Source organism: Arvicanthis niloticus, chromosome 27, assembly GCF_011762505.2.
Source record: "Arvicanthis niloticus isolate mArvNil1 chromosome 27, mArvNil1.pat.X, whole genome shotgun sequence".
Taxonomy (NCBI): domain Eukaryota; kingdom Metazoa; phylum Chordata; class Mammalia; order Rodentia; family Muridae; genus Arvicanthis; species Arvicanthis niloticus.
The window spans coordinates 26,738,674-26,750,862 of NC_133435.1; the positions used below are offsets into that span (position 1 = coordinate 26,738,674).

Genomic DNA, 12,189 nt, shown 5'->3' on the forward strand with positions numbered 1-12,189 from the left:
TGGCTCAATTTGAGGTTTCAAAAGCCCACACTATTCCCAATAAACTTTTTCTGCATTGTGCTTGTAGATAAGCATGTAAATTCTTAGCTACTGCTCCAGCGCTAGGACTGCCGGTCTGCTGCCATGCTCTCCACCAAAATGGCTGCCTTAGTCACCGTTCTATTGCTGTGAAGAGATAAAATGGCCAATGTAATGTTTATAAAAGAAAGCATTTAACTGAGGGCTTGCTTACAATTTCAGAAACTTAGTCACCATGGCAGGAGTAGGTGTGGTGTTGGAGAAGTAGCTGAGACCTATACCCTGGAAGTACTGTGACAGGAGCATAGAAATTTGGCTGATCCACAGGTCAGTGGTGGTGGTGGTGGTGGTGGTTGTTGATGGTGGGGTGTGTTTGTATGTGTGTGTGGGGGGGGAACTAAACCTGGTGTGGGCTTTAAAACTTCAAAGCCTACCCCCCAGTGACACACTTTCTTCAACAAGGTTTTAGTCCTTTCAAACAATGCCACTCCCTGGTGACTAAGCATTCAAATATGTGAGCCTATGTGGGCCATTCTTATTCAAATCACCACAATGGTATGGACTTACCTCCTCTGAAACTCTTTCTTCTATAACTTGCCTTGGTCATAGTGCCTATCACAGCAACAGAAAAGTAACTAACACATTCCCTGTATAGCCAATAAGTACTAGCAGTACTCCATACAGCCTGTCACAGCCAAATTTCTATGCTTCAGTGACAGTGCACATAAGACTCTTTAGACAGTACACACCAAATAGGTAGCCTTGAACACATTAGTGCACTGTCATAGTGTAAGACACTCCCTCCCCCCACAAAGGGAGGACCTCCCTCAAGCCTCAGAAATTCACGGCCACCCAATAACTCACAAGACACCATTCTTGATGCAACAGCATGAGGTATATTTCGGGATCAGTCGACTGATGGTCAATTCATAACCCACGGGTGACCGACAGACGTGCTGAGGGGTCTTACAATAGGTCAGATGGAAGCTTTCACAAAGCTAGGCTCCAAGAGAAGGCTTAAAATCCTCAGAGTTCTCCAAAGGAGAAATCAAAAGAAAAAGAATGTGTGTGTGTGTGTGCGTGTGTGTGTGTGTGTGTGTGTGTGTGTGTGTGTGTGTGTGTGTGTGCAGAGACTATAAGAACTCTAAGTCTTTAGCGGGAATTGAGTATTGGAAGTCTTTTTCTCAGGAAGCCAAACTCATTGTTCAAATGCATGATTTTAAGGAACACAGAGAAGATGAACAAAGAAAGATGATGACACTACAGAGAGAACATAAGTCTATGGGGCCTGGCTATAAAGAGAGAGAGGGCAATGGACTGCATAGTGGAGAATGCAAAACAATAAAATCAAAGACTTGATTGACATGAGCAACAAGTGGACCCAGAGAGCAAACTAAACATGAATTAGAAAAGTAGTGCACAATAAAAACTCCACCAAAGGACACAACATTAAAAATAAAATAACTAGCAGAAATCTTGAGCTAAATAATAAAAAAATATGAATTAAAAACCCAAGAGCGCTTCAACAGAAGTTCCTATTGAAAGAGAAGAAAAAAAAATAACCAGCAAGCCTCAAACCAACAATTCGAAACCATCCAGATTAAGAACACAAAGGAAAAAGGAGAAGAGGCATAAAGAACAAACTCTTGGGTACAGAAATAATGTCAGAAACCCTTCCAAATCTGAGGTGGGAGATGCTTGTCCAAATCACTGACACTCAGAATGCCAAGCAAATTGAACCTGAAGAAGTCTACACATGATGGTGAAGTTTTCAAACATTAACACAAAGAGAATTCTGAATCACACAGGAACTGTATCCCACTGACCCCCACTAGATTACACAGCATGAACTCTGTGCCCGGAGAGTGGTATGATTCAGTTAAAGCAATGAAAGATGAAATTGCAAACCAAGAATCACTCACTGGCAAGGCTGCCATTCATGAATGAAAGAGACTTTCTGAACAAATCAAAGCTAGTATAGTTGACTACATGTTAGCCCATCTGACAAGAAATGCTGAGCTCAGCAAGTTGAAAGGAAAGGATGTTCATTAGCAGTATGAAAACATGAAAGTAGAACTCATACACAGAATGCAAGGAGAATTGGCTATGCAAGTAGAGTTGGCTGTTCCTACAGGCTTTAGATCCATGGCCTGAACCAACAGTATGCTGGAAACATTCTGCAAAAACTCTTGTCTCTCTTCTGAACAGGCTTAAGCTGTATCTTCCTTCCCATCACTCCCTACACAATACTCTGCATGTGAGTCTGTGGATGCATGCATGTACATATTTGTATAGCATCTTTACTGCTAAGAATGACTGGAATGAATCTTTAAAAGGCAAGAGTATATTGGTCAACCAATAATCAGAAATTTGTTAGTGGGTCTGTTGACATGGAAAAACATAAATTGTAACATGAACAGCATATCCCAGGGCTCAAGGACTCATATAAATAGAAAGGAATGTGTGATCGAAAATAATGTATCCATTTAAAATGGATTACTGTAACTTCAAGACTATATGTAGGTAGGCTTCATGGTAAATCTACAGTAGATATAGAAAAGACAAAAAGATAAGAATCTATGTACCCTGCCCCCACAACCCCTGCATAAACACAGTATGAATCATTCATTCATTATATTATAAATATAATGAATTTATAATATATAATATATTATAAATATAATGAATTTATAATATATAATATATATTATAAATCATTCATTTCATTATAAACAGAAAGGAATCCTGCAATTATGACAATGTGGATGGATTTAGAGCATACTCAGCTAAATTATCTAGACACAGGAAGAAGACAAAAGCCGCGCAATGTCACTTACTATGTGGACTCTAAAACAGTGAGATTTATACTGAAAGCAGACTAGGGATAAACAGGAGACAGAGACATGGAAAATGGAAGTTAACAGTCAAACGGTATGAAGTTCCAGTTCTACAAAGTGAGTAAGCCTTGAAAATCTATACCATGCTGCCCTTAGCTAGAGATGCTTTGTTTGCTAAGAGGACAGATCTAGGGATAAGTATCCTGACCAGGAAGATAGGCAGTAATGATAAGAGATGCACAGGAAATCTTGGGAAGTAATGGTGTCTATGAATCTGAAGCATTGATGGCTTCCTGGCAATGATTGTAGTCTCAAATTTATTGTGTTTTAACTATTAAATATATAGGGATTTTAAGCTTTACTGATTGTTTTGAAAAAAAAATAGTAATCTTCATATTCATCTTGATCATGGTTGTTTTTAATATTTTCTCTTGGGAAGAGGACTGGGAATATAGCTAATGTTCACAAAAGCCAACTTTTACAGTAATCTCCCCATAATTGTTGACATTTTGAAATGCCGTATTCTCCTTATAGCTCTTCTCCATTGCATATCCCCATCAGCTCAATAAATTAGTGATTTTACTAGTTGAACAATCCTGCCCTCTGATGTTTTATGTATCCCTCAGAGTACATTAGCAGGCAATGAAATCCCAGTGACTAAAATTGAGGACATGATTAAAGCAGTGCTTTAAATTAAATAGTTCTTCTAATTCATTTCATAGAACAATAGGCATACAAAAATGCTGGTAATAAAATTTAGCTGTTACATATCGTATTACAAGTAAAAATATTAACATTGTGAATAACAGTAAAAGCACAACCTTCCATCCCTTGAAACAAAATAAAAATCCCCTGACCAAATGAAAATGGAGTCACAAATAATGAAACTTTAGATTAAATGATACCATAGCCCAATTCAGGGCCCAAATATTGCAGACCAGAGTTTTCAAAACTCTTATGATTTAGCAAATAGCTAGTTGGCTCGTCTTCCCCAGCACCCCCACCCCATACTTATTCATTTTTTAGGAGCTCATTTATACCACAGACTTAGCATTCTGGTGGTACAGGACATTGCAGACTTGAGGGGAGGAACAAGTGCTGCAGAAGGCATGAGGTGAAATGAACCAGCAGCAGGAGAACAGGGAAGATAACCAGATAGCTTTGTGCTTGTCAACAAGAGCTTAGAGGCTTGCTATTTCAGGTCAGGGGCATGCAACCTTTGCTTGGGGTAGATTTTAATATTTAAGTCAGTAAACATGTTCTCAGTGCATGTCTCATGAGACAATGGATAGAACAAACTAAATAGCTCCCCCACCCCCACCCCAAGAAGGAAAACTGATATTTGGAAAGACTTAGTTGTGTTTACTCATCTACCAAACATTTTTACATCACTGACATTTGAAGTTCACACAAATAATGGTACCTAACTGTGTCCCCATAAAAGCCCCAGTGAGAGGCATGAGGAAAATGGGATGCAATACAATAGGGTGTTGTAAGCTACACACAGGCAATCCCACAGTAGAAAGGGCTCTCGGAGACAAGAGTTTTTCAGCCAGTTTTTACTATGGCATTGGGAGATCTTAAACATTAACACAGGGGCAGAAAAGAACTATTCAAACAACAACGGAGATTGGGAAGATTGTCAGACTGGTTGCCAAGGTGGAAAGAAGACACAGTTTCCAGGGGCATCACAGTTAATGGAGAAGGAGGCACCTCCTTGGAAATCCAACAAAAGAGCCATCTACCAGAGCTGCCTCCTACCCGCCCACACTGTAGCCCTTGCAGGATGTGGAACTTTGTCAGAAGCATGTATGCATAGCTTGGGTTTGTCGAGCTACTTAATTAACCCAATTAATGAAAACCTGTTCAGCAGAGCATTCTTTATTACTTTTTAATCTTTTCTTTCCCCCTTCTGTCTCCTGCCCTAGTAAAACATGTTTCGACATCATTCCTGATTCTATTCTCCCCCACAGTAGCTCAGCATCCTTCTGGAAGTGGCAGTTGGACCAAGTCTGGGTGAAGTAGTATAGAACATGAAAAACAGGACTGAACTCACAATTCCTTCGCTTAGCCTCAAAGAACCACACCAGCATCAGCAGAGGCGCCCTGAGCATTTTGTACTTGGCAAGAACCACCTGAGAGACACTTAGCCACCTGTCTTGCTCAAGCCATTACATCCGTCCAACAATAACATAAATGTGCCCTGCTCAGAGAGTAGAACTTAATTAAAGCTTCCTCTTACAAAGCTTCCTTCTATTCCTTCATCAGAGAAAGAACAGAAAAACAGGCTAACATTTCCACTGAAGAAGATAGGGAGTCACTTGTGTATCCATTCATATGACATCTTTGTCCATTCCATTAAAGCTACCAAATAGATATCAGCAAGTCTCCAGATTTAACACACAGGTAGCCTCAGGGAAAGAGTTCTCATGCCCATCTTCAGAAACGGCTCTTAGAATGAGAGCAATTCTATCCAACTACACATCCACCAGTCACCGTAACACACGAGGCCAGCTTTATTTCCTGGACCCAGTAGACCTACAAGTAGAAATAGCCTCTCTTATAATAAGCTGTGGTGAATCCAGAGGGAAGATTCTAGAAGCCTTGAGGCCCTCTTGCTTGGATAGAGAAAATGAATACATTTTTGTCTTCATTTAATCCATCAAGGGAATGAGACTATCTATGCCTAAAATATTGGAAGCCTCGGGCCAGAATGAAAGAGCCTCCTGGCTGTGTGTGGGAGGCAGGCATATTGGAAATGAAATCTTAGCTCAGATGCTGAAAACCTTTATAAGAATGAATATTTCTAAATCTCCACTTGTTTTAGTTTCCTCCTTCCATAAGTAAGAGATAATCATACAGACACCAGAGAATGAATGGGAAGATTAAAAGGAACCATTCACATCAAATTTTAGTGTCCAGTAAATGTTAAAAACAAAGCAAAGCCTTTCTACTTATGCTGTAATTTCTTTTGGAATAAGCGAGACCATACAACCAATTCTTGGACTTTCCAGCAGGGCAGGATAAAAAGACCCAGAGAAAGGGTATAGAGAAACATTTATTTTAATTCCTAAAATAAAAAGTAGTATACATTTGCATACCTATAGTGGATACAAACAAATTTATTATCAGCACATTCTGACATCGTTGAGGCTCAGGCCATCAGTGTTACTGTTCGGAAACATGGTTACATGTCACTGCCTGGGCAGGGAACCAGGGTGGTGCTATAGCGGATGGCGGATGAGAAGGTGGAGGAAGAAAAGGCACCACTGGAACTGTTCAGGAATGAGGAACAGACCCAGGAACTTCCTACAGGATGCACAGGTAGCAGGCCTGCAGGAATCTGAAATCTGTGTCTTTTCCTCTTTATTTTTCTTTCATTTGTTTCTGTTTAGGATTTTTTTTTTTCGGTCAAAGCAGGGCAAATCCTAGAAGTGCCTTTTACCATCCTCTACAAAATTATGCAATATGCTGAGGGGAGCTCCACTCACAGATTGAAACCTCGGATTGATACAAAAGTCTCTGGTGAGGGCTGTGCTGAAGCCTACTGTAGACTCCTGTAGGAAACCAAGAAAACTTTCTGCATCTGTCCAGACTCCATCTCTCTAGAACTGAGCCTCATGTCCACAGGTGACCATGAGAGGGTGACTATTAAGATAACCACATGGTGGCCCTCTGCCAGCTCTGCCACACAATTAGCCTTGACACACCTCAACTGTCTCCTGCCCCCACCACTGCTTGCAGCAGGAACAAGGTAGAAGACATGAGGTTCAGGGAAGGGCGCCATCTTACCTCGAATGACTGTTGGTGGGAAAACAGCCAGTGATTTTAAAGTATCCTCAGAAAAATCTCTTTAGCTAAGCACCCTTTGTGGGTAACATCTCTGTGGGTAGTGACACTTAGAATGAAAAGCTAAAAAATATTGTTTCCAACTTTATTACCATGAGGAGAAGCTACTTGGAGGAACGGGTCTCCAAGTGAACAGCAACAAGCTTTGAGAAATGCCGGCAGGAGTGTCTGCGCCTGGACAGCATTCCTTCTGATGTGACAAACATCTCATCTGCAGTGTCCAAGAACATCTGGACATAGACAAAACTATACAGAATGCCTCTATATTCATTTAAAAACTTCACCGAGGGTATGATTCTACATAAAGCCCATAATTTTACAAGTGTTATTGTTAGGATGAAACATCAAGTGAATGTTAAGCAACTAATACCACAGGTGCTTATGGGCATGGCATAACTTATGGAGGTGTAGTGCCAGTGACGTAGAACGGGAAGCATATCCCTGTCTATCAGGACAGTTTCTGTGGCTATCCACTGTTTCTTTACATTCCTGCAGCTTTGGCTCACAGATGGTTTAGACTTACTCCTTTTTATCAGTTCAGATAATTATACAGTGAGGATCTCATTTGATGACCTGTGGTCAAAGGACACAGAGAAAGAGATGCCTCAGTCCCCATGATCATGGTCAGGCAGGGGACAATAGGAAGAATGGACGGAATGCAGTTTCATGGCATCAGGCCAATGGAGAAACTTTCAGATCAACAGTGGACTGATCAAACTATACTGGCCTGATGTATGAGATACTTTGCTGAGACAAATGAATGAGTCCTCATCACACCCAACTTTATGAGTGTAGGGAGCCACGGTTAGCGGTAATAGCATCTACCATTACAAGATGGCGCTGGCATCCTGTGCTCTCACAAGTAAACAACTAACTGCACAGGTGCAAGAGGCAAAATCGCGCCAAGCCACTGCCAATCCCGAGGCGTAATATGGGTGATGAGTGAACAGCCAATCAGAAGTGAACACGACACTCTAGGGTACATATAGCCGTGCCTTTTCCAGGCTTGGGGTCTTTCCGCTTCTGCTGATACAAGAATAAAGCCTCGCTGTAGTAACCACCTGAACACTGCCTCACGTGTCTCTTTCGCGGGCAAAGGGGACTCGAAAAGGGGCGCGGAACATATGAGCATTGCTAAGATAGTTCTATGAGTAAACCTTCATAGGCAGACACAAGGAAACTGTAACCCCAGGGATGACACCTACCTTGGGCACATTCTTCACATGAAACAGTATATTTTGGAAGGAGTGTCCATCATTGGCCTGAAAGACTATAATATCAGATGTGCTGTCTGAGCCATAATGAGCATAGAGGAGGCGGCCCCTGGAGAGTTCATCCAGATGGAACTGATAAATAGAGGCCTCAGGGGCTGGAGGCCTTTGGAGCAACTGGCCATGAAGGGGAGGATCAAGCACATTCACGACCACATCCTGTGGGTTGTCATCATCCCGGATGTCAAGCAGCTGGGTGGTGATGGCTGCCTGCTCTCCTTTGCGGATATGGAGAACCTCATTTCTCAGCACATACGGGGCCTGTAGAGTTGAAGGAAAGCGGAAAGAAGAGCCATTTAATAGGTTAATGCAGTGGACAAGACAGTAGTGTGTCTAACCCCATTAAACTCCTTTAAGAAAATTATGAAACTGCCAACATATTCCATGATAAAATTATTTGTCAGAGGTATGGTGGCCACAGTGACTGGGGTTATTCCATGCCTTTGGATTCTAGAGGTTTCTAAGCCACTTCAGGACCAGTCTTGAGTAAATGCAATCTGTAAGTGCTATTTGCTTCTAAGGTTCTAATTTGTCAGCCATCTTGAATTGCACCACACAAATGCCTGCATTTGAAGGAGAACACAGCTTAGTGTCAGGAAACCCAATCAGACGTGTGACTCTAAGAAAGATTAATAGAAGGTATGTACTTTGGGAGATAAAGACTTGACTCTAGACCACACTGCAGCTGACTCAGTGACATAATCCCACTCTCTGGGTCCATGTTATTACCAGTCTTCTTGGTAGTATTCTTCCAGTTCATCTCTATCTCCACAGAGCCCCACCCCAAGTCAGTTTAGAGAGCCAGATAAGATCCAAGATCCTGGCATGGTAAGAAAACCACCTGGCTAACTCTTATGACACTGCTAACACAGCACAAGTTAATATGTTTTTCTAAGACTTCTCAGTTTATTCCTATTACCTTAGTGAACAGACAAAATGTTCTTTCACGGAAATAATAAAAGTTAATGAACCACAGCAGAAAACACATGCACAAGCACAAGCACACGGGAGGGAAGAGAGGAAGAAAGAGAGAGAATGGGAAAGAGAAGAGGGGGAGAGGAATGGGGAGAGGAACGGGGAGAGGAGAGGGAGGGAAGGGAGAAGAGAGAGATAGAGAGAGAGAGAGAGAGAGAGAGAGAGAGAGAGAGAGAGAGAGAGAGATAGATCAATAAGCCAGCAGAAGCCAAGGAAAACATTATCTTAGATTTTATGTTTGAAGTTCAACTGTCTAGGATTCCTCATAACACACTGCCTTCTATAGCCTAAATGGCTTTGAAAACCACAGGGCACCCTACTCCTAGCTTCCTGGCAGTCACAATTGTCCATCAATGTAATATGTAACTGGTCTGTCACTAAAATGTTGCAGCTACTCAAAATCCCCAGTAAGAACTCTAACACTGTGTGTGAGTTTATACAGAGAAATGAATAGACCCTCGCATTCTGAAACATGGAGGATAAAGGGTGATCCCAAAGTCTATAGACAGAAAACAGCAAATCTACTTACATAAGAAAACCCCAAGTTAACAGAACAGTAGAATATTACACATCCTTAGAATGACTAAAATTAAGTTAAACTTCTTTCTAGAATTCCATCTTCATAAAGTTAAGTTGATCAAGGCATATCATATAATGAATAAAAACCAAAGCATGCAATTATTTTTTGTTCACGTGACTGTGGAGGAACAACCAGAATCCAGGGAACTGTGGGGATACTCCAGCTCAGAGAAGAAGGTTTTGCCAATTTCTACCCCAGGTCTTTCACTGACCAAACTGTATTGTCCCAGACAAGAAGATCAAAACAAAGCTTCTGAGTTTGAGTCCCGAAGAACACCTAAGCTACCAGGTCTCAGGGCTGGTGCATGTTTCCAGCCACAGGTGTTAGCTTTAATTAAAGCAAGATTTACACACTTAATTTACGATCAGTTTCTAATCTCTCCTCAGTGACAAGTTACCTCTGATGTGACAATATTAAAAAGAGCTGAGGCAGGTATCCCTGTCATGTGGCAGTCAGTGCTACTGCTTTATGCTTATGTAGTTACTCCATGTCTGTGGTCAGTTTGAATTTGGGACCAAAGAGATGAGGTTTGGTGTTTTGGCCATCTTGTTTCTGAAGATGATAGCTCGCCCTCATGCTGTTCAGTGCACGGAGAAAAAAATATGTAAAATTAGTGTGTCCTTAGATTAGACACAGGCTTGCCTAGTGAGAATTCTACAGTTGTGTGCATGTGTGTGTATGCATGCACATGCATGTGCCTGTGGTTGTGGGGGTATGGCCACGTGTGTGCGTGCATGTGCATGTACATGTGTGCATGGGCTCATGTGTGTGGTGTGCTTGTATGGTGTATGTATGTGTGTGTTCTTATTCTTTTTGCATACTTCATCTGTTCACTTCCTCCAGTCCAGTGCTCAGAACTTCTACTTTTGTTTGAATTCTGAATCTGTACCTGCAACTTCTCAGGGGAGTGAAGAGACCCAAATGAGGGCTGTGCTCTTGAATTCCTTTGCCTCTGCATTGATTTCCTTAGGTCTATGCTTGTTTGGCTCATGAGCACAATGTCACTTAATTTAAGTACATTCCTAAGAGAACCCTCTAAGTACTGGAACTACTATGCCTCTGAGAGGAGACTGTGGAGAGAAAACGAATTACCTAAGACTAGGGAAAACATTAGCAACCAGAGAAGTTTTAAGTTATTCTGCAGGTCTGCTATCAAGCTTAGTTCAGCAAGGTGGCAACAGGTAAAGGCCTAGAACCCAGACTGTGAACCCAGTTCTCTGGACCTTTAACAGCTAGATCACTCCAGAAAAACTATGTAATCTCCATTCCCTTAGTTCCCTCAGGTAGAAACTGGGGACACTATTTCACAGGACTGGTAATTCAACTGATCATTATGTCACATACAGACAGGGCAGAGATGCATAAGAAATTATTATTGTCAACGCTATTATCCAGAGAACCCAAACTTAATCAAAGAGCATTTCATAGTAAAACTAAAGATTAACTCAGCTCAATCACTTCTGTTGAAGTCTGCGGGACTCTGGATCAGTTCGTGAGGACCAAAGGACACGTAAACTTGTGCACTGTTGGGCATTTTAATTACCTGTGTTGAAAATGCCTGTATGTTAATCAGCTGTGGCTCCGAGAAGAATTGCTGGTCACTAATTTTCAAGGAAAAGTAGCCTTTCCTAAGGAAGTCCCCAAGGGAGAAAAGAAAACATGATCACTATGTTATTTTTAGAAAGAAAAGGATTAAAAATATTAAATATTAAAGCTATATTCATGTAAATTTTTAGATCAAATTATTACAGTATTACAATATGCTCATTGTAAATAGAAAGTACCAAAGATGAAACTAGTTAAAAATACTGTTCATGGGGCTGGTTGGGTGGCTCACTGGGTAAAAGCATTTGCTCTGTAAGCCTGATGTCCTTAGTTCCTCGAATCTTATGATAGAAGGAGAGAATTGAACTTGAAAGTCATAATACACATACATGTGCCCGAAATCATGCACACACATACTCCCTGTCTTTGTCTCACACACACACACACACACACACACACACACACACACACGGAGAGGGGGGTAGAAAGAGGATAAACATTTAAAAGTACTTTGTGTTCTAAGATCTCATTGCAACATTAAAATAACACAACTGGAGTTGGGCATAGTGGTGCATGCATTGAATGCCAGCATTAGCAAGGCAGAGGGGTCAAGGCCAGCCAGTGCAGGGCTACACAGAGAAATACTGTCTCAAAACAAAAGAAAACAAAACAACTATTTTGTTTTATTGCTGTTAAAGATGAACACAACTCACAAACACACACACACACACACACACACACACACACATGCATTCACACACACACACACCAGAAAAAATTTATGTGTCAGGCCAAGGCAGGTTAGATAATGGTTCAATCAAAGAACAGAAAGAAATCCTATATGTTATAGCTCCACCAGCTTTCAGTGACACCCTTAGACCAGCAATCCCTTCCGATGTCTTGCAAACTCTTGTGAGTGGACCCCAACAACTTTTGAAGAACTGGGCTGCATAATACCATTTCTCACTCTCTACTCTCTCCTTGACCCATTCACTGTGAATACAATGAAGAAGGGATGGCTAGCTCCTCTGAAAAACTGGGAGTGGCCTGCTGACATGCAGTCTGATCATTTGACTATGGGTAGTCACCAAGTAGTATGTTGAGAATGTGGAGC

General features: G+C 41.4%; 1 protein-coding gene across 3 annotated transcripts in view; it reads right to left on the minus strand.

The window, feature by feature from the left end:
- Fras1 (Fraser extracellular matrix complex subunit 1) overlaps positions 1-12,189 on the minus strand; it is a 400,677-nt gene that overhangs the window by 115,730 nt on the left and 272,758 nt on the right. For all 3 annotated transcript variants that reach the window (XM_076926449.1, XM_076926448.1, XM_076926450.1), the window contains exons 28-29: positions 11,074-11,158; positions 7,910-8,236 (exon numbers count right to left, since the gene is read on the minus strand). In XM_076926449.1, coding sequence (XP_076782564.1) covers positions 7,910-8,236; positions 11,074-11,158 — 412 coding nt within the window. The remainder of the gene's footprint in view (positions 1-7,909; positions 8,237-11,073; positions 11,159-12,189) is intronic.